We start from the raw sequence: 22306 nt of genomic DNA, 5'->3' as shown, positions 1-22306 counted from the left end.
CCAACCAAAGGGGTAGAGGGTGAGATAGATGGACCAGATGGGCCAGTCCCTTCTAGGTCCCAGACAGAAGGCAAAGGTGGGGATAGGGGTGGCCAGGGAGGAGGGGGACCCTGGAATATGGGATGTACCTCTCACCGACCAGCTGTTTGACTTTGGGAGGCTCGCGTAGCCTCTCGGAGCCTTAGTTTCCCCACCTGTAAAATGAGAAACACAGTCTCCCCCTCCTGGATAATTGTGGGTTTCCAGGGAATATCACACAGTAGGTCCTAATTCCTCAGAGCCCCTACACCCTGGAGGACGTTTCCAAGATGTCTCCAGGATGAAGGAACAATTGATTCAGACTTGCTGAGCATCTGGGTCTGGAATGGCAGGTGGTTGGATGGGGGGGATGGGGAGTCACCCTGTTCCCAGCATTGATGTCAGTGCCTCCTGGGAAATCACCTTCTCACCTCTCCTGGGCCTAAAATAGAGCTGGGGGGGCCTGTCACGAGCCAGAGGCAGCTCCCTCCCTGGCAGAGGCCCTCGGTCCCCGGGGAAGCAGAGGACCCAGCAAGGGGATCCCTGCCTCCACTCCAGCTCCTCAGTGATCTGTGGTCTCCCAGTGTGGGTGCGAGGATGCTCTGGCTTGGGGCACAAAGTCAGGGTGAGGCCTCACCAGCGGTGCTCACGTCTTACCACACCTTAACCCATCACTGACTCTTAGGATCCCTAGCAGGGGTCAGAGATCCCAAGCCCCCAGTGTGGGCACCCACCTTGCCCAGGAACCTGGGAGCTGAGCTGAGGGCACAGCTGGGGAGGTAGGTTGGGAGGCCAGATGGTCTATAGACAGGGCAACCTAGTTTGGCAAGAGAGGGGAGGCTGGGGCTGCAGAGGTATCTTCTGCTCCTCAAAGATGTGGGCTGGCAAGGGAGGGACAGAAATTGGACATGCTAACCTCATGTAAATTACCTGGCTAGCTTACATATTTAGGGGAAGGGGAAAGAATTGGGGTGCCCTGTGTGAGGGACTCAGCCCAGTGAGGGGAGGCCCCCCTGGTGACAGCAATGCCTGAAGCCCTCCTGGAGGCAAGGGCATCATTCGCCCAGAGAAGGAGGCTGCTGGATGGAAAGGGGTCTGGCCCAAGCGTTTGAGAGGACCCAGCAGTGCCCTGCTCCACCGGGAGAGATCCCAGAGGCACCGAGTCGGGTTGGCCACAAGAGCCCCTGCCCTTCGCTTCCATCCCTGGGGCCTCAGCCTTCCCAGCTCCAATAGCCTTCAGTGGAGCAGGGCTCTGGGGGCTGGGTCCAGGGAAGCCCTCTCCCGGGTACGAAGCCAGAGGGGTGACCCCAGGCGGAGCAGCCACGCCCCCGCACCTGGATCGCGCGGGTCCCCAGAAGGGCCGTCACCAGATCAGAGCCCGGGGGTCCCTCTGTACCCTGCCTCCCTCCCCCTATGAATCGACGGGTCCTCGGAGCTCCCCAAGCAAGGGCAGCCGAGGAGGGGATCGCGAGGTGGACACCGCGTGCGCCCAGCCCTGCACCTGCCGAGGGGGCCGAGGAGGGGCGGGAAGGCTGGTCCCGGGCGGCGCCTCTTTTGTCCTCCCGTCGCGGCGGCCCCGGCCCTGCCTGGCTGGGGGTGGGGGGGGGTGGGGGGGTCGCGGGGGGCGGGGGCGGGCCCTCGGCTCACGTGCTCGCCGCTCGGCTCTTAACCCGGCCCGCCGCCCCGCTGGGATGGCCGCGGCCGGAGCGCGCTGAGCCGGGCGTCCTCCCTGCCGCCGCCGCCGCCGCCGCCGGCCCGCGCCCCCCGCCCGCCCCTCTCCCGACTGCCCGGCGCCCCCGCCCGCGGCTCCCGCAGCCCGCGCCTCCCCGCCCGCCCTTCCTCCCGCCCGCGCCGCGCAGCTCGCCGCCGCAGCCCCCGGACCCGGAGGATTATGAGCGAGCCATGAGGCGGCTGCGGCGCTGGGCGTTCGCGGCGCTGCTGCTGCTGCTGCCGCTGCTCCTGCCGCCCGGTGAGTGACCCCCGCCCGGCCCGGCCTCGGCGCCCCCTCCCTGCCCCCGCCCCGGATTTTGCGGCGGTTTCTCCTGCAGCCACGTTTTCCTGCAGTGCTCGGGGTGACAGCCGGTCCAGAGCGCGGGAGGGCGTAGTGGGGGGGAGGGAGGGAGGGTGCGTGCACCCACCTGTCCACATCTGCCCCCCACCGCGGCCAGCCCCCTGCCGCCGGCCGGCGGACTCTGCAGGTCTCTGAGGCTTTGGTGGGGGGGCAGTCGTGACGGTCGGGCTGGAGTGCAGCTCCTGGCCCCCTCCCCATCGGGTTCTTCCCTCTGCAGGGCAGCAGATCCTCCCACCCAGATCCCCCCAGGGTTCCAGGGGCCACATCAGAGTGGGGGATGGGCGTGCCGTACCCACCCCATTCCCGTTTCTTGCCCCACGGTGGGCATCTGTCTGCAGCTATGGCCTTTTCTCCCCAGGTGTGGGGACCCGGGGTCCCGCCGGAGCTCTGCGCTGGAGGGTCTCTCCCCCGTTGGGGGGCCCGGAAGCCCCGGAGGTCACAGAGCCCAGCCGTCTGGTGGGGGAGAGCTCCGGGGGAGAGGTCCGAAAGCAGCAGTTGGACACCAGGGTCCGCCAGGAGCCTCCTGGTGGCCCGGTGAGTGGGGCTGGCAGTGAGGCCAGGGGGCTGGAGCAGGCCTTAGAGCCCAGGGGAGACCACGGGGCAGCCAGGGCTTGGGTGCCTGCCTCCCCAGCAGCCGGCTCCTGCAGCTTCCCCTTCTGTACAATGGGCTACCAGGGTGGTGCTGGAGCCCACTAGTGGGAGCACCCACCTGCCCCGCTCCAGGCCCCCTCCCATCAGGGTGGGGATCCCCTGCCCTCAGCAGACCCAGAAGGCCCAGGGCTCAGTCCAGCCTTGGTCAGCTTTCCGCCAGCCCCCTCTCCTGCCAAAGTAAGCCGTCCTACACCAGATGGGGCTTGGGGAGGGCAGTGAGAGGCAGGAAGAAGCAGCTAAGAGGCCAGTCAGGGGTTAGGGCTCCTGGGTGCCCGCCACAGCCACCCTCAGTGGTTTTCTTTGGGGACCAGCTTAGTGCTTGCTTCTGCCTCAGTTTCCCCCTGTGCCCTGATCAAATTGTTGTTCTCCTTTCCGTTCTCGCTGTGGGTGGGGCCTTGGGAAAATGTTCGAGGCCCCAAGCTCACTCACAAATGCCAACTCCACTCACCCACTGTCCCTTTCAGCTGCCAGGCCCCTCCTGCCTCCCTGAGGAAGGTTGGGAATGGAGATTAATTGCAATTAATAATTAATTAATATCATGTGAATAATAATCACCCAGATGGAATATTCATTCAGCATGCCTAGGATCTCCAGGAGCTCGAAGCTGAACGTTAGCCAGGCCAAGGGGGTCAGCGAGGGCGGGACGGCAAAGGCCTGGCAGAAATAGGAGGAGGAGAGAGACTCAGAGGAGGGGTACAACCAAGGTCTGGGAAGTTTTGGCAGCTGGGAGTGGTGGGAGGTAAATTGGGCTGGGCAGAGGGAGGAAGCAGGGAAACGGAGGCTAACATTGCGGACATCTGTCAGACTGGCATCTGGCCCTGCCTAATGTACTTGGTTAAAAGCCCTTAGGGGGGGGTGGAGGGGGCTGTGGAGGTGCGGGGTGGGGGGGCGGGGGTACTCGGGGAAATGGAATGGAGCAGGAAGGCGGCATGCATAATAGATGGACCATCACTCAGGGCAGTGCGGAGAGGGGGAGGGGGTGGTTAATGGTCCTGAGCCGGCAGGCCCGGTGAAGATGGGGAGGGGCGGGGGGGGGGGGGGAGGTGGGCTGGGAGGGAGGAGAAGGGGGTGGAGGCTGCCTTTGGGGCCTGCCCAGGCTCCCTGGCAGGTGGCAGATGGGCAGTAGGGATGGTCCCAGGGCCAGGGATAGGGTGTCCTGGCTGGGTTTGGCCCTTAGTCTGACTTTCTTCCTTGGTGGCCCCCTGCCTGTGAACTGTGCACCCCAAGCCTGTGTTGGCTGGGAGTTGACTGCGTTCCTGGCTGCTGGGACTCTGACTGGTGTTTTAGGGGATGTCCAGATTGGAGGATGGGGTGCTGCCACAGTGGGGTCAGAGGACAGGGATGAGGGAAAGCTGGGGGGCCAGGGAAGGATGAAGAGTGGGTGCTCCTTCAGCTTAGTCCTTCCTGAAGAGAGAGAGTGGGGGCAGGAGTCTGAGGTATGGTGGTGCCTGTGACAGTGGGGAGATGGGGATGGGTGCGCTTGGACTGGATGGGTTGAGTATGCAGAGGATGGGGGAGTCTCTCTGGGTGTGGCTCTGCTGGGTGAGTGGGTGGCATGTGTGCATGTGTTACATGTGTGAGTGACCAAGTCTGAATAAGCCCAACCGGGTGTCTGGAGGGTGGGAGTGGAGCTTCTGTGGAGCTGTGGGGCAGTGGTCACGGTCGATTCCAGTGGGGATCTCTCTGGGACTGAGCCTTCTCTGGGACCTCCCTGCAGCCTCCCAATGAGACTCACTCATTGTCCTGACTTGTCTGTACCCTAGTTTCCCCTGGGGTGGAATTCTCACAACTCCGTAAGGTGGGTAACTTTTGTCTGCCCGTTTTGCAGATGAGCAAACTGCGGCTCAGAGAGATTAAGTGACTTGCCCAGAGTCAATGAGATCTTAATCAGTGGGGTGATTTTCTCCAAGAGCAGGGCTCTTCCCACAGTGCCGTTCTGCCTCTAGGCACTCTCTGGGTTTTGGCACAGGGGGGGCATTTCCCAACCCCCCCTGCGCCCGCAGCACAAGGTGGAGGAAGACCAAGGGAGAAAGAAAGACACGTCCAGAATATTCTCACCTGACCGGAAGGAGGCCCCTCTAGCTCCCACTTGGCATTTCTCCCTGGAGCACTTCTGGCCTCAGAACCCCGGGGGCCAATGGTGGAGCCCGTGCAACGTTGAGCCCAATGTCCCAACAGGAAGTGTCCCACCCTGCCGCTGTGTGGTTTTGTCTGAAGTTCTTGCACCCATTTGGGATCTCAAGCCAAACAAGGTCTTGGGTCAGCAGCAAGATCTCCATTTGCTGTGGGTCATGTGACAAGTTTGGGGGCACATGCTGGCCGGCAGGGCTGGGATGGTGGGACCCAGGGTGCTCACCTGCTCTGGCCTTGGGCCAGCACCTTTCTGAGCCCGGATCCCTCAAATCAGGATGACGAGAACATTGATCTCAGACCCACCCACTGCCAGGAGGTAGTGATGGGGAAAGACTCCTGGCTTTTGTGAGGGGGGACCAGGGAGAGGGAAGCTGTCCAGGAAGGAGTTCAAAGCTAGAGAAATTACAATTTACTGGGCCGTCAATGAGGCAGGTGCTGTTCTACCTTTCTATGTTATTAATTTATTTCATCCGCATCACAACTCCAGGAGGTGGGGCTATTATTATTCCCATTTCACAGATGGGGAAACAGACACAGAGAGGTGAAGTAACTACCCCAGGTCACTCAGCACTTAAGCAGCATGGTCAAGATTGATTTCCAGGGCAGCCCTCTCAGCCAGTGCATGCCGGCCCCTCGCTCAAGGGTACAGCAAAGAGAGGCCCAGGGGACTCTGCCCTCTTTGCCACGGCTCTCAACATCTCACTTCTGTCCAGTTTGGAAACAGGCTAGGCCTGAGGCCGAAAGGTCGGGGAGCTTCTGGAAGTGTAGAAACCTGGGATCACAGGGAGCCTGCAGCTGGGTGTGAGGCGGAAGAACAAGCAGGGCCACAGTGTACAGTTGGGATGGTTGTTCACTGCACAAGGGTGCCCGGGCCAGTGGGCTGAATGAATGGGAGGGCTCATGAGGCTGCATGTGTTCTGAAGGGACCATTTTTCTAATCCACACAAAGCGGCTGTGCAGGTTGTGCCTCCCCCTGAAAACCCCAGCCTCCTTCGGAACCGAGGATTGGGCAGGATGTGAGTTAGTGAACCGGGGGATGGAGGGTCCCAGGCCCAGGAGTCAGCTGGCAGAGGGGACCTCAGTCACTGGGTTGAGCTCCTGTGAGAGCTGCCCAGACCAGCATTTGCCACCTGGAAGCCCTTAACCGAGGGCGTGTGCTGTGGTGTTCGTGTTTTCTTGCTGCGGAGGAGTCGGGGGCAGTTAGGCAAGGCTCAGTCCCCAGCCCCTTGCAAGATGGCAGTCACGGGCAGGAAGCCACAGGGTCTGTGCCTGGAGCCCTAGTACCCGACCTGGGCCAAGGTCACAGCTCTGCCCTGCCATGAGGTTGGGCAGAGGGAGAGTTCATGCAGGAAGCTCAGCTTCCGTTTGAAATGCTGTACCTGTGGCTTTGGGGTGGGACAACCTCAGTGGGTCCCGGCTCCCCTGCTTCTGACTGAGTGACCTGGGCAAGCCTTCTGAACCCCACCTTCCCCATCCGTGAGATGGGGGTAACAGTAGTTTCCACTTCGTCCAGGCTGCTGCGAGGATTAGAGGAGATGATGGGTGTCAGGTGTCCTGCCTGGGATCCGGCAAGAGCAGATGTTCAACATCTGGCCTCCTGAGTGTCCGGGGCCAGGTGTGGCATGAGGGCTGGGTGTCAGGAACAGGAGCCAGGGCATTTGGGGTTACCTGTCAGACTCCGCGCAGGGTTGGGGGAGGGGCAACGTGGCAGGAGTCTTGAGTCCTCCCCAGTCAGACTCTAGCCTGTGGGCTTGGCCTCACCAAAGCACCCCTCCTGGCTGCCTGGAGGGACCCAGCTGCCCAGAGTCTGTCCCCAGAGAGACTAATGACCCTGTAAGGAGTCACTCTGTCCTCAAGCATTTAGGTCAAATCCCATTATCGGAAGTTGGTCCAACTGTTCTCACTATCTGGGACTCCCGCTGTCCTGCCGAAAAGTGGAGGCTCAGCGCATCTTGGGGGACCAGGGCTGGGAAGGCGGGGATTTCTCCCAGGTGGGGCTCCTGCCTCTCTGGCTCCTCCCCCTCTGCCACCACCGACCCACGCGGTTTCTCCAGTGCCTCAAAGCACTGTTCAGCTGGAACATTTACACTTCCTTTTTCATTTATTATTATTATTACTAATCCTTGTGAGAATAACACATTAAAAAGGGCTTTCATTTAGTCCTCATGACAACATCATTTTACCAATGGGGAAACTGAGGCCCAGAGAGGGTACGCAGCTCACTCGTGCCTTCTGATGCCTTTCCTTCAACATAAGTGTTGAGCCCCTGGGCAAGGAAAAAGGTGGGTGTAGCCCGAACCCCAGGGGACTAAAGGCCACCCCTGTGAAAAGTTGAATCAGTGACCAAAGAAATCGATGTGCCTGAGGTCCCAGGGATAGAGAGGGGCCAAAGCCCCATCAGGTGGGGTGGGTGGGTGCATGCTCTGTGGTCACAGACGAGCGTGAGGAGGAGAAGGTCCTGGGAGGAGATGGAGGCTCGGGAGGAGGGAATTCAGGGTAACTTTGAGGGGTAGCGCCTGGATGTTCGGACTTTCTGGGGTGTTTGGGAACCCGAAAGATCTTTAGGCTTCCCCTTCCCGAGACTGTGATTCTGTAGGTCTGGGGTGGAGTCCTGGCATCTGTATCTGTGATTCTGGGACTTCAGCGGGGATTTTGCCTCCTTGCCTCCACACCCATATCTGGTGGGGGGCAAGCAGGTGCCTGGAGAGTGGACCAGCTGGCGACAGGGGAGGGTGAGGTCACCGCAGCCAGGTGGTCACAGCGGCCATGAGAGACAGGAACTCCAGCCCGAGGGTGAGCCTTGACCCAGCTCCTCCCCAGCGTGGCCCTGGGCCAGTCACCTCCAAGTGTCCCTCCCTGGCGTTTATAAAATGAGCACCAGACTGCCCGGGCAGGTTGAGATCAAATGAGCCTGAGCACGTGAGAGCCGGTGGCCGGGGAGCAAGAGGCAAGCACGGGGCACAGGGTGGAGGCCCGGTCGGCCGGTCACCAGCAGCGCTGAGCTGGGCGCAAAGGAGGGCAGCAGTCGGGGACAGAAGGGGCTCCCGAGGGAGGGACTGAGGGATAACGAGAGAGGTCAGGGACAGGTCCGGCAGGAAGCAGGCCAGGAGCAGTTTGGCTTTGATAGAACATGGGCTGAAAGCTTGGCTGGGAGTGTGAGTTGGGGGGGGAGGTTAAGACTCTGGTGCCAGCAGGAACTCCCTACCCAGGCGCCTGGGGTACAGAGGTCCTGGGGACTGAGGTGGCTTTGCCTGATCTTTCTCTTCCTGCAGACAGAGGGTGTCCCCCCCCAGTCCCCCTGCATTGGGCCAGGTTAGGCAAACGTGCCCCATTATCTACTTTCCCTCCTCTTCTTCCCATAGCCTTTGGTGGCTCCCCCAACCCCTCCTGGGCTTGTCTCCCAGTCCCAGCAGCTGCCCTTGCATTGCCCCAGGATCCTACCTGGCCTGAACCCTGTGTCCTGCTGGGGAAGAGGGCCTCCCAGCCCCACAGTTAGGCCTTGCCAGGTAAGGGGAGGGATGAGGCCTCGGCAGGCTGCAGGAAGTGGTGGGGACAAAGGCCACCTGGTGTCTGCTCCCGCATCGGTCCTGGCTTTACCCTGAGTTGGGGTCAGCTTGGTCTGCACAGAGAGTGGGGAGGCCAGATGGGTTAGCTCACTGACTTTCTGAGTGGGGGAGACTCTGCAAGCACCAGGGCCAACTCTTCCAGAATCCTCCAGGCCCAGGACAACGTCTACCACACAAGGCAACCTTGCAGCCTTGCATCTGGGCTCGTCTTACCATTTTCAGTGGGAAAATCTGAGGCTCAGAGAGGTTGCTGGATTATCCCTGAGGCTACCAACTTTAGAGAGCGGGATCAAGGCAAGGGGCCTGGACAGGCTGCTCTCCTGGGTGGCCAGCATAGGGGCCGGGATAGAGGCTTGTTGGTGGGGGCCAGAAAGAACAAGCAGGAGCAGACCTGAGGGCAAGAGAGGGCAGAGGTGGTCCAGACAGGGATGGGTGGGGAAGGCAGAGTTAGTCCAAGTCCAGGAGGGGAGAGGGAGGGCAGGGATGGTCCAGACCAAGGAGTTAGGGTATTGGGGACAGAGCTGGTCGAGGCCCAGGGGCAGGGGGAGGGCAGAGATGGTCCAGGCCAAGGTGGGGAGAGGGAAGCAGTGACTCCTTGTCCTTGACTTTCTATTTCAAATCCGGTTGACGCTCTAGGGGCTCAGGATGGAGCTTGGAGCCTCGGTCAGCCTGGGGTGGGGTGAGTCAGTGTCCTTGGGGCTCAGAGGGCTGCCTACCTCACCCTGACTCCCAGGGCCTCTCATGGACACTGGGCCGTTTCCATCTTACCTCACCTTTGAGGGGAGAAGGCCCTAGAAGCTGATTCCCTAGGCTTGAATCCCAGTTCTGCCACTTCTTAGCCTTACGACCATGGGCACGTTAGTTAGCCTCTCTGTGCCTCAGTTTCCCCATATGTCAGATGAGGATAACATTAGCATCTATCCCACTGGGTTGTAGTGAAGATCAAATACGATGATACCTGTGAAGTATTTAGAACAGTGCCTGGCACATACAAGCGCTCATGAAGATTAGAAATCTAGGTGGCTGATCAGGAAGCCGACTAGCACCAGGCTCTGGAATTTTGTGACATCGGGGCTCCCCTCCACCTTGTAACCTGCTCCCCCCGAAAGAAAGGCAGCCAACAAACTTCCTCACATCTGTACAGCCCAGTGGTGGGCCCCTCATCTGGGGATCTGGATTTCAGTCTTCTTAAACGGACGGGGTGAGAAGAAGGCCCAGCCCCTCTCAGGCCCTTCCCGTGCTTTGAGATCTTTTGTAAGACCTGAGGCTTGGGGTGGGGACGTGGGGGCCGAGAAGGCTGACTTCTCCTCAGCCCAGACCCTCCTGCCCCTTCTTCTCTTGGGGTCACTTTCCCTCCAGGAACACTAGCGTCAGGTCTGGAATCCCCACCCACTACAGTAGCTGGGCACCCAGGCCTGGGAGGGCAGCCATCTTGCTCTGGCCTGGTACGTTGCCATGACAACCTGGAGCCTCCCAGCCCCACTGCAAAGGCCCCTCTGAAAAATTTATCAGGAAAACTTCCGTGTTTAAAAATTAACCATGGGATTGAAATATCAAAGATGAGCTTCTTTGGGTGAGGAAGAGGGCAATGGACTCGGGGGTAGAGGAGCCAAGTTCTTTCCTCCTGACAGGATGGCATTTGCCCATCATCCCAGCTTCCAGGGGCCCTGCAATCAATTCTAACCCATTCCACCCCTGTCTGCAGCGTACGAGGCCTCCTCCATAAGTTGAGGCTAGGGCCAAGGTAGGGGGACAGGAAGGGAGGGGCCTGCTTCAGCAGGGCCCTGGGGTCACACTGCACCCCATCTCCTGTTTGCCTCTTTCCCGTGATACTTCTCGGGGCCTCCCTTTAGTTCACCTGTGGGTGAGCGTGGCCCTGCCAGCAGCAGGGAGGGCCTGGCGTGAGGCAGTGGGCAGGCTGAGCTGCCCCTGCCCATCCCTACCGTAGACTGGCCCCAGGGAGGCACCTACACCAGAGAGGGTGGGCTGGCACCCAGAGAGCCAGGAGGCCTGTGCCCCGGGATGCGCGCTCCTGCCTCTCCCCCCAGGAAAGGAACAGGGTCTTGGAGGAAGATGAGCTTGGAGGAAAGCATCTTCCCCCTAGATCAATGGTACCCACAGCTGCTGGGCCTGGGCCATCCCCTCCCCAGGGCTACTCCCCTTACTGGGGTTTCCCCAGTCCCCCCAGTTCCCACCTTCAGGCCTCCCCAGGTTGACTCCCCTTCTGCCTTCCCCCCTTTTCTCCCAGCCTGTCCACCTGGCCCAGGTGAGTTTCGTCATCCCAGCCTTCAACTCAAACTTCACTCTGGACCTGGAGCTGAACCAGTGAGTGTGGCCTTGAGTCTGAGGGAAGGGCAGCAGGCGGGCGGGCAAGGCATGGCCTGGGCTTGGCTGGCTGGGGCAGGGCACCTGGATCTGAGCTGTGGTGGGACCCAAACAGGACCCAGCCCCACTGTGACCTGCTCCTTCCTCCTGCCACTCTGTCTGTTACAGTCACCTCCTCTCTTCGCAATATGTGGAGCGCCACTTCAGCCGGGAGGGGCCAACCCAGCACAGCACCGTGAGTGCCTTTGGAAGGGGATGGGGAGCTGGAATGAAGGTGGCCGGTGGAGATGGGGTCTGGGGTATATTCTACACTCGGGATGGGCCTGGCCCCTCCAGGATTGGAGTCGGGGTGGCCTGTCGAATGGCATGGTGCCCTCAGCTCCCCTCGCCCAGCTCCAGAGGGCTGACCCCCAGCCAGCCTGTCTGCCAGCATGGAGACATTCCAGGACCCCCACTGCTCCATGCCCAGAATCTTCTGGCAGGGGGCGGTTGGGGGAATGCCCCTCTTGCTCAGCACCAAGGCCCTGGGAATTCTGGGCTGCCTGGGACCCCAGGGTCCCAGCCCTGAAGGCCCAGGGGTGCAAGCAAAGATGAATGAGTGTCTATAAATAGCCTCGGCCCTCCCCCTCCAGACTGTTCAGTAACTGGAGCACAAGTAATTCTGCAGGAAGCAGAGGGGAGGGGGTGTTCGTCCCCTCTGACCTGTGAGCCTGGCCAGGAGGACACACGCTGCTCACATTTCCTCAGCCACAGACCATGCGTCCAGGGGTGGTCCACAGAGGCTGTGGCGTCTGTGAACACACCGTGTGTGAAATGGTGTGTGTGTGTTGGGGGTGAGTCCATAGCTTTCATCTGATTAAGTGAGCTGATCCCTGGTAAGTGCTTAGAACGGTGCCCGGCACACAGTAGGTGCTATATGAACGTCAGCTATTCTTGTCAAATGAGTCTGTGATCCCTGTACCAGCCCCAACTCATGGTTAAGAGCCACTGATGTGCCCCAAAGTCCTCACGTTGTAGGTGAGGTAAAGCAGGCCCAGAGAGGGCTAGGAACTTGCCCAGGGTGAAAGAGCAAATTAGGAGCATAGCCAGAGCAGAGCCCCGCTCCAAATCCCCAGGTGTATCCAGGGACCGCAGCCCTGCACACGGGGCAGCTTCAGCGGCCCTCACCCGTCCTCCTGCCTTCATGCGGGGAAGGGAGCATGTCCACTCACGCTCTCTGCTCCCCCAGGGGGCTGGAGACCACTGCTACTACCAGGGGAGGCTCCGAGGGAACCCGCACTCCTTTGCTGCCCTCTCCACCTGCCAGGGTCTGCAGTGAGTATGGGGAGGGGCAGGGCGGCCGGGATGAGCCTCCAGCCCTGGGGACGGTGGGGAGCTGCGTCTCTCTCGCTGCAGTGGGGTCTTCTCTGACGGGAACTTCACCTACATCATGGAGCCCTACGAGGTGGCCAGGCCTCGGGAAACCCTCCAGGTGAGCCCCTCCCTGGCCCCTCTGACAGCCCTGCCACGCTCGTCCCAATGGCTGTCACCGCAGTGGCTGTTGCTGCCTCCTCATCCTCCTGCCTTGGTAACCTCAGCCTCACTGCCCTCCCCCGTGCCCCCAGCTCCAATGTCCCCTCTGTCCCCCAAGTAACCTCCCATCAGGCTCCAGTGTCCTTTGCCCCTATCTCTAAGGGTGCCCCCAGGTCTTGACCCCGGAATCTGAGCATCTGGGAGATCAGATCCGACATGGGAGCTCTGGCCAGTTCTGGGTCACTCTGGGGTGGGGTGGGGGGAAGGGCTGGAGATGTTCCCCCGCAACTGGGCTCAGAGCAGATCTGGTCGGCCTCCCCAAGAACTAATTTCCCCTCATTGCAGGGACCCCTTCCCCACCTCATTTACCGGACCCCTCTCCTCCCAGCCCCCCTCAGATGCAGGGAACCAGGTAAGGGAGGGAAAATGGGGCTAGGGAGGGGGCCGACTGTGCCCCGCCTCACCGGCACCCTCCCCCCAGGCTGCCTGTTTGCTGCCCCTGCCCATTCTGCTTCTCCGAACCGACCACGGCTGAGAAGGAAAAGGCAGGTACGGGGGCCCGCACAGACCTCCTGCTGCAGAGACCTCGGGCTGTGGCCCGGAGCAGGAGGACACCCCCATCCATAGCCGGGGCAAAGGAGGGCTCAGACTGATGTGGCTGGAAGCCAGGGAACCACCTCTGGCAGGAAGCGCCCACCCTAGGCCCTACCACTAGTGTCTAGGCAAACCGAGGCTGCCTGCCCTGGTACCAAGGCTGGATGGGACCCGCACCAGTGGGAAGCTGACACTGTCTCTGGCTGGAGTCCAGCCCCCCCTTGAGTCTGTCTGTGGCTTGGCCACGATGCCAGGCATGGAGGGGACTGATTCCAAGTGCCCACCTCCCCCCCCAGGTCCGCCGGGGCCACCCTACAGTGCACAGTGAGACCAAGTATGTGGAGCTGATTGTGATCAACGACCACCAGCTGGTACAGTCCCAGGCTGGGAGCGACTTTGGGAGGAGGGGCTGGAAGCAGACTCGCCCTCCGCCCACTCTCTTCTCTCCCAGTTTGAGCAGATGCGACAGTCGGTGGTCCTCACCAGCAACTTTGCCAAGTCCGTGGTGAACCTGGCAGATGTGGTGAGCAGCCCTCCCTTCCCTTCCCTTCCCTCTCCTCCCACCCCCCACGCCACCGCACGCATCCTCGGGGTGAGCTCTCAAGGACACTGTCAGCCTCTGACCCCCACTTCCTGGAGGGACAGATTGAGACCTTCCTCCAGCCCTGTTCCCCCACACCCACTCCCACCCTCCAGCCCCCTCCTCATCTTCTCCCCTCCTGGCCCAGATGTACAAGGAACAGCTCAATACCCGCATCGTGCTGGTTGCCATGGAAACGTGGGCAGATGGGGACAAGATCCAGGTGCAGGATGACCTCCTGGAGACCCTGGCCCGTCTCATGGTCTACCGGCGGGAGGGCCTGCCTGAGCCCAGTGATGCCACCCACCTCTTCTCGTGAGTCCCCCACCCCATGAACCCTGCCAGCCTCTGCTGGTGGCTGCGGTGCACAGGGTTACTGAACATGGCTCTAGGCCAGGCGCGCTTGCAGGGTGTGGGGACTGGGCTCCCCTTGTACCTACTCTCAGCCATTTGCAGCAGTGGCTGGGCATCTTCCCCTGCATCTTAGGCTCAGGCCCCTTTTCCCTACCACCGGTGGTCTTCCTCTGCCCATAACCTCCCCTTCGTCCCCTCTTCCCCTTTCAAATGGTCCCAGCATCCCTTCCTCAGGGCATCCCTTCCAATGCCCTGGTAGGGGAAAAAAATCTGATAAAAGGTCCTTGCAGTTAGAGATGATCTATTAGGAATCCCTCATTTGGCTTAAGGGCAAATGAACCCAAAGAAGGGAAGGGGATTGCCTGAGGTCACACAGACTGACATGAAGGGCAGAACTCACCTCCTCATGGAGGGGGGGCTCACCTGTCTCCCCATCAGAGCCCAGGGGAGCCACCACGGGGAAGGCAGTGGGTTCTCCTGACAAGCCTCTCCCTTCCAGGGGCAGAACTTTCCAGAGCACCAGCAGTGGCGCTGCCTACGTGGGGGGCATCTGCTCGCTGTCCAGGGGTGGGGGTGTGAACGAGGTGAGCAGTGTGGGGGGCGTGGCTGGGGTGCGGGGTGGGAAGGAGAGGGGCTGCGAAGGGCATGAGCCCTGTGCCTTTGGGAGGGATGTAGACATCTTTGTGCTCCATCTTCCTCACCCCAAGTATGACAACATGGGGGCCATGGCGGTGACCTTGGCCCAGACGCTGGGGCAGAACCTGGGCATGATGTGGAATAAACACCGGAGCTCGGCAGGTATCAGTGAAGACCCTCACACCCCGCCCAGACCCACACTCTAGAGGTGAAGAGGGTGTCCACGGGAGGGGGGCGGTTCTTCACCCTCCCTTATATTCACCTGGCTCACCTCTCAGGGGACTGCAAATGTCCGGACAACTGGCTGGGTTGCATCATGGAGGACACTGGGTGAGTTCTTGGGGACAAAATGGGGGAGGATCTTGGGCAAAGGGAGTCTCAGAGCGAGCACTGGGTGACATTCTGGACCTGGTGGCCTCAAGAGACCGAGTTATCTCTCGGGACCACTCAGAATTCCAGGAAGCGCAGCTGTCTGTGGACACTGCATAGGGAGACGCATATTCCCCAGCAGGACGCCCAAATTGTTCAGGCTTGTAGTGCGCACTGTCGCCACTGGGCGCCGCCAAAGCCTCATTTGGAGGCACCTTCCCTCCTTGGCGCACAAACCTCCGACTCCCGGAGTCCTGAGGTTTCGGGGAGAAACCAGGAGCGGCGTCCCCTGCCCACTCCCCCTTGATGGGCAGGCAGGAGGATTCTCATGCAGTGTCCAGGCACATAGATCTTCAGCCTCCTCGAGATGGTGACCGAGTCCGCCGGTGCACCCCATCCCAATCTTGAGAAGGGGCGAGACAGTGGGCTGGCGGGGACTTAGCGGCACGGTCCCCTCATCCCTACCCAGGTTCTACCTACCCCGCAAGTTCTCGCGCTGTAGCATCGACGAGTATAACCAGTTTCTGCAGGAGGGCGGCGGGAGCTGCCTCTTCAACAAGCCCCTCAAGGTACCAGCCCCAGGGCTGGGAACGTGGGAGCGGGGCTTGGGCAGGGTCCCGGCCAGACTCCCGACACCCCTTCCCCGTCCAGCTCCTGGACCCGCCTGAGTGCGGGAACGGCTTCGTGGAGGCGGGGGAGGAGTGCGACTGCGGCTCGGTGCAGGTGCGAGACTGGTGCTGGTGCCAGGTGGGGGGCGGGGAACACAGGGGTGAGTGCGAGGGAGGGTCTGGGTGGGGAGGGTCAGGGCTCGCCCTTCTCCCTGCGTCCCTCAGGAGTGCAGCCGCGCGGGCGGGAACTGTTGCAAGAAATGCACCCTGACTCACGACGCCATGTGCAGCGACGGGCTCTGCTGTCGCCGCTGCAAGGTGAGGGGGACCCGCCGCTGGGACGGGAAGGAGCGGGGACCGGGAGGGACTGGGCTGCGGACGTCCAGATAGGGGGCGGGACTTGAGGAGGAGGAGCCGCTGGAGGCAAATCTGTAGGGGCGGGGCTTGACGCGAAGAAAGCGCCAATGGGGAGGGAGGAGCTGGGCGTGCGGCCCTCTCCGTTCTGTTGAAGGCGGAGCTACGGGGAGTGGGGCGGAGCATCTGCTGAGAAGTAGCGGGGTGGGCGGAGCCGTGAACGGACCTGGGGGCGGTGCTGAGTGGGCAGGGAGCGGGCAGGGACCGGGCCGAGGAGGCGGGAAGACGAGGGGTCAGTGGTTCTTGCTTGAGCCCCGCAATGCATCCCTTCCCTAGTACGAGCCGCGGGGTGTGTCCTGTCGAGAGGCCGTGAACGAATGCGACGTCGCGGAGACCTGCACCGGGGACTCGAGCCAGGTCCGTCCGTCCCGGCCGCCCTGCGGAGTCCCGAGCGAGGCAACCACTATCCCTATCCGTTTGGCTCTGCTGGGTGACTGTTCTGCGCGCCCCTCCTCTCCGCTGCTGTAGTCGCCGCCGCTGATCAGCCTCAGTTTCTCATCTGAGAAAGGAGTTCTTCATGCCTTCTGGCTTTGCTCCTCCAATCGTTGAACCAGTATTTATAGTTTGGCTGGTGTTCCCAGTGCCTGGCGCAGTGCCTGGTGTCTACTAGGGATCACAGTGGATAATAATATTATTTAACCTCTAAGTACTTATTACATACCAGGCATTTAGTCTTCCCAGCCCTGTGAAGGAGGTGCAGGAAACTGAGGGAGACTGGAGAAGCTATGGGACCTGCCAATCCATGTGGTCTGAGTTCCCTCCTCTTGTCCTTGACCTGGAGGAGCCCTGTGACCTGAGCCCCCACCTGGTGGGCCTTTGGCACCCCTTTATTCTTCCCTGGGGCCGACCTCAGCTCCCAGTCCTGGGTCAGCTCTACTCAGTCCAGCCCCTTTCTCCGCAGTGTCCCCCCAACCTGCACAAGCTGGATGGTTACTACTGTGATCACGAACAGGTATGATGGGGTGGAGGTTCCGCCCCCTCTGGGTCTCTGGCTCAGTGCAGTCTCTTGTCTTGTCCTCAGTGTCTGTGTCCCTTGTCTCCTGTCTGTCCCTCAGGGCCGCTGCTACGGAGGTCGCTGCAAAACCCGGGACCGGCAGTGCCAGGCCCTTTGGGGCCATGGTGAGTCTTTGGCTGGAGATGGGAGAGGGGACTGTGGAGTACCTGGAATTGAGAGGCTGGAGCGGGGGCAGGCTCTGGCTGAAATGCCTTCCACCAGATGTGCGGCTCCCCAGGATCTCAGGGACCCAGCTGGACTTGGGGTCAGGCCAGTGTTGGAGGTGCAGGCCTGAGGTCCCAGGTGGGTTCTGGAGTGGGTGGGGTGATGCCTGACATCATCTCCCTACAGCGGCTGCTGATCGCTTCTGTTACGAGAAGCTGAACGTGGAGGGGACAGAACGTGGGAACTGTGGGCGCAAGGGGTCAGGCTGGGTCCAGTGCAATAAACAGTGAGTAGTCAAAGCTCCTGGTTGGGCTTCCCCAGTTTTGGGGCTGGGGCTCTGGGGCTGGGCAGGGTTTTTTCAGAGATGGGGCGGGCTATGAGTCCCAGTGGGAGACTATGTGAAAAATCAGGGGATGGGGAGAGGGCAGATACGAGGTCAGTTGTTGGGTCTGAGGTCAGACTTGGGGCCCACTGTCTCCACACTACCCCAACAGGGATGTGCTCTGTGGCTTCCTCCTCTGTGTCAACATTTCTGGAGCTCCTCGGCTGGGGGACTTAGGGGGAGACATCAGCAGCGTCACCTTCTACCACCAGGGCAAGGAGCTGGACTGCAGGTGTGGGCTGGGACCATGGCTGGGGAAGGGGAGGTTGCAGCCGTGATGGGGTCGGGGGCAAGGGCAGAGGTCAGCTGTGATGTTTCCCCAGGGGTGGCCATGTGCAGCTGGCCGATGGTTCAGACCTGAGCTACGTAGAGGACGGCACAGCCTGCGGGCCCAACATGCTGTGCCTGGACCATCGCTGCCTGCCAGCCTCTGCCTTCAACTTCAGCACCTGCCCTGGCAGCGGGGAGCACCAGATCTGCTCCCACCACGGGGTGGGTGCCTGGAGGTCAGGGATCAGGGGAAGGGCTTACAAGTGGGGACAGGGCCCTGCTCACCTCTACTGGCCCCACCCCACCTCTAGGTCTGCAGCAATGAAGGGAAATGCATCTGTCAGCCAGACTGGACGGGCAAGGACTGCAGTATCCACAACCCCCTGCCCACGTCTCTGCCCACAGGGGAGACGGAGAGATATAAGGGTGAGGCTGGAGCTGGCCAGGGTGGGGCTCCATCCTTCCTGTCCTCCATGACTGTCCCTGCCAACTGAGCCCTGCCCTCCTCCCTAGGTCCCAGCGGCACCAACATCATCATCGGCTCCATCGCCGGGGCTGTCCTGGTTGCAGCCATCGTCCTGGGCGGCACGGGCTGGGGATTTAAGTAAGATACACACACGGCCCCTGCCCCACCCCCGGCATCCTCTGGGGTTATCAGAACCCCAGGCTGTTGGAGTTGAGGGGGCCTCCCTGAGAGGTTAGCCAAACTGGAGCTCGCCTATCACAATCCAAGCCAGCCCACAGTGTCTTGTCTTAACATTTAAAAAAATTGGTTGCTCACATTTAAAAAATCAGGAGATTTTACATTAAGAATCCTGATTTCCAGCTTCTCTTGAAACATGAGAAGATGGGGGCTCCCTATGCTTCAGTGCATCCCAGCCTGGCCACAGAGTGGAGCTGAGCAGGGGGCTGCCTGAGTCCTCAGTCCCCAGGCCCCACCCAGCCTACGGTGCTCTGTGGGCACCCGTGTCCGGGGCCCTCGAGCTGGTCTAACCCCTGAGTGTACAGAGGAGGACCTGAGGCCCAGGGTCATGCGGTGAGTTAGTTGCAGTCAGGACTCAAACCCAGGACCCAAGTTCAGTAGGTATTCCTGGTAGCTCTCCCTGGGCCTGTCATTAGCGTCTAGGTCCCGGGACCCCTGGCCCATCTCTGGGGCAAAGAGTCTCCCGGGAGCCAGAAGGCCCCTCCCTGGGAGAAGGAGAAGGTCACAGATGGCTCCTTTTCCTTTCTCTGCCTGTCCTCTCCTTGGCTCCTGAAGAAACATCCGCCGAGGAAGGTATGACCCGACCCAGCAGGGGGCAGTGTGACGCCGGCCACGTCATCCCTCCCGCTGTCCCTGTCTCCTCCATCTCATTCGTCACCTCGCATTCTGTGGCTGGGGAGCTGGGGCTGGTTCCTCCACCCTTGCTGTCACTGCCGTCACTACGGGGGTGGGAGAACCCCACCCGCTCCAGGAAGAGTCCTCAACTTGCCCCTTGCCCCCTCCTCCAGTCCACCCACCCCCTCAGGCCTTGGTCGTTTAACTCCTGCCCTTACTACGGCCAGACCACCTCTGGCCCCGTGGACCCTGGAGCTGTGCCCCCGCCCACACAGGCCCCAACCCCTGGGAAGGGAGCCTACCTCTGCGTCCCATCTGTTTTGTCTTTCATGTCACCGCTGTCTGACCTCCCGCCAGATCCCCTCCCTGGCCAGCCTGTGACTTGCCGCCTCCAGGGCCCAGCACTGACCTCCCGGGGCCCAGCTCGAGGGCTCTCCTTCTGGGCCCTGCCTTATATCCTCCCCTGATGCCCCCTCTCCATTCCAGGTCTGGAGGGGCCTAAGTGCCCTCCCCCTCCCTCCGAGCCTGGCGTCCACCATCTCGGCCCTGAACCAGGAGGCTGCCCCCGCCCAGCCACGGAGGGAGGCATCGTGCAAATGTCTTCCGGGCTCAGCCCTTCAACTCCTGGCCCTACAGGGGCTTGGGGCCGGGTTGTGGCCCTGCCCTCACACCACCAGCGTGGACCAGGCCTGGAGGGCATTTCCCCCATGGTCCCCCACCCCACCTCATGCAGCTTTGGCCTTGCACACCAACTCTCCCTGTGTGAATGTACCTTCCATCATCACAGATTGCCACAGCTCAAGTTGGGCGGGGGGAGGGCTAGAGGGGTGCCCCAGTGGGGCAGGCAGCCACCAGTGGGCGTGGCCTGGGATGGCCCCTCCTCAAAACCAGGCAGCTGGGACCAGGCAGGGTTTAAGCTCTCTGGGACCTAGGGGGAGAGGGCTGACATCTACATTTTTTTTTTTTTTTTTTAACTGAATCTCAACTGATGAATGTAACTTTGGGGGTGCTGGGGCCAGGGCAGTTGTGGGGATGTTTTGACATTTTCAGGAAGGACTGGAGGAGCTGAGGTCTGACTATCCCCCCCATCCCTCCCCCGGGATGGTCACACCTGGAATCTTCTCACTGAACACAGACGTCGTCCCCAAGCCAGGCAGGGGCCTGGCATCCCTGCTTGCCCCCTCCGCCCAGCCCTGCTGAGCTTGGAGAGAAGTACGAGTGCTGATTCAAACCAAAGCTGCCTGTTCCGTGCCCAAGGCCTAGGTTATGGGTACGGCAACCACATGTCCCAGATTGTCTTCAATTCCAAAACAACCGTCCTGCTGTCCCTGCCAGGACACATGTATTGGGGGGACGGTCCTAGAAAATACAGTCCCTAAAATAACATGGCACCTTCCCCCTTTCAAGAAGGGTGATTCTGACTCAGGGTTTAGGTGCCCCCTGGCGTGGCCTGGAGGTTCCAGGCTGGGCCATCTTCCCAGGGAGCACTCTCCCAAGGCGGGAAGGCCAGGGGTGGCCCAGTGCCTGGAGGGTTAGGGGCTCTGCCTGTGATGTGCAAGAGGAAGTAGGAAAAGGCAAGTCTCATGTTTGATCCTCAGCTTCTAGAAAAGTCCTCAAGTCCCCGTCAAACCCATTCTGCTCCCTAACCCCACTCCAGCGCAGAGTAGTAAGTTTACAGTCGGTTTCCCCATTAGTCCTGTGATCCCCACTGCAGCTGAGCCCGAGACCGAGGCTGGCAGAATTCCTCAGTCCCCCCACAAACACAGTCCTGCCCAGGGCCTTTCCTCATGACCCTCGCTTGGGACAGAGGAGCGGGCTCCTTAACTGCTGAAAACCAGCCGGCAGGGGCAAGCTGGGGGGCAAGCTACCTTCTGGAGGAAAGCCACAAATGAACGGAGCCCCTCTTCCCAGGGATACCCCCATCCAGACCAGCAGGGGTTTCTGAACACCCCAGGACCTTTGAGCTGCCTCCCCCTGAGGCATCTTTGAGGAGGAATCATGGAAGAAATGGCTCCCTGTTTATTTGCACCACCCCTCAGGGCAAACTGGGGACTGAGGCCCACTGACACCCTTTAAGGTGGCCGGATGCAGCTGCAGTGGGGTCCTTGATACTGAGCTCCAGCTGGCACTGCCCAAGTGAGGGGGGTGGATGGGGTACCCCTCTGGCCAGTACTGCCCCACCAGCCATACAAACTGAGGCAGGGGCAGGAGGCTAAGGGCCGGGTTTTGCACTATTGCTGCGGTACCTTAAGGCATCCTCCGGTGGTACGCACGTGCACACAGGTGGCGATGCATCTGGCACAAGCATTTGGATCCACATCTCCACACAAGTCTGAATACCTCTGCACACACAGGCATGTCTGTGTGTGCGTGCACATGGGGGTGGGGGTGGGCATGTGGAGAACACAAGACTTCCTGTGACCAGTCCACCTGGCTCCCAGCTGTCTGCATCCTCCTGCCCCACCCTGGCAGTGCCCACCCTGGCAGCGCCCAGGGAGGAGTGGAGGCTGCACTGACCTGGGCCTGGAACTGGCTCCATACAGCATCCTGTAAATATGTCATCTGGGGCTCGGGGTGGGGAGGCAGGGACAGGAACATCAATTAAAGATCATGTCCGGGGGCTTCCATGGAGCTCACACCGACTTGTGTCTCTCCTTTCTGTAAATGACCGCACGGTGGCCCAGGACCCTTCCCTGTCCTCTCTGGCCCAGGAGGGAGTGTGAAGACTGGGCACTGAAGGTGGGAAGGGAGCACCCAGGACTGGGCTCTGGGAGGCTGGGAGGAAAGGGCGTAGTTTTCCATTCCCAGACAGGAAGTAGGCATCGACTGGGTGGAGGGCCTGGCGCTTCCGCTTCCTTGCTCTCCTGACAAAGATAACTGCCGTCTCTGGCTTCAGCAAAGCAGATGGGAGTTGAGTTAGGAAAGCATCTTACCAACAGGCAGAAGACCCAACTTCCCTTTTATGGTTGAAGCCAGAGCAGCCTGTCCTCACCTCCCAAGAGAGTCCAGAAAGCTGGATAAAACCGCTATCTGGTCCCAAGGGCACTGTGCTCTTGAGCCCGCAGAGAATTTTCTCTTTCCTCACTGTGCCTGGGGCAGGAAGGGGCTGAGCAAGGCCAAGGCTGAGAGCTCCTCCCCCACAGGGGGCCCAGTTTGAGCCAAGGACTTCTTCCTCCCGTCCTCCCCTCCAGAGCGTTGTGGGCCTGCAGATATCTTGCTCTGAAAGTCTTGCCTGTTCAGGGGAAAGATAAGATGAGAGAGGTTGGGGCAGGCATGAAGGAAGGGAAGGGTAGAGAAGAGATAAGGGGAGCAAGAAATAGCTGCAGTGGGCAAGGGCCTGGGGAGA

General features: G+C 60.8%; 1 protein-coding gene across 1 annotated transcript; it reads left to right on the top strand.

Annotated features, from left to right (window-relative positions):
- The first annotated feature begins 1920 nt into the window (after positions 1-1920).
- ADAM11 (ADAM metallopeptidase domain 11) lies at positions 1921-18949 on the top strand. Its single transcript, XM_061177104.1, has 26 exons — positions 1921-1987; positions 2448-2623; positions 10688-10764; positions 10933-10999; positions 11993-12078; positions 12160-12235; positions 12622-12688; positions 12758-12825; positions 13167-13241; positions 13322-13393; positions 13599-13765; positions 14304-14388; positions 14512-14602; positions 14719-14770; positions 15279-15378; positions 15461-15532; positions 15643-15735; positions 16108-16188; positions 16733-16783; positions 16887-16950; positions 17177-17276; positions 17485-17604; positions 17696-17864; positions 17954-18068; positions 18156-18246; positions 18901-18949. The coding sequence occupies exons 1-26, from the start codon at positions 1921-1923 to the stop codon at positions 18947-18949; spliced, it is 2331 nt and encodes a 776-aa protein (XP_061033087.1).
- The last annotated feature ends 3357 nt before the right edge of the window (positions 18950-22306 follow it).

Source organism: Eubalaena glacialis, chromosome 19, assembly GCF_028564815.1.
Source record: "Eubalaena glacialis isolate mEubGla1 chromosome 19, mEubGla1.1.hap2.+ XY, whole genome shotgun sequence".
In the NCBI taxonomy this organism is placed as follows: Eukaryota; Metazoa; Chordata; class Mammalia; order Artiodactyla; family Balaenidae; genus Eubalaena; species Eubalaena glacialis.
The sequence above is the reverse complement of the archived record's forward strand: the minus strand, read 5'-3'. Positions and strand labels throughout refer to the sequence as shown.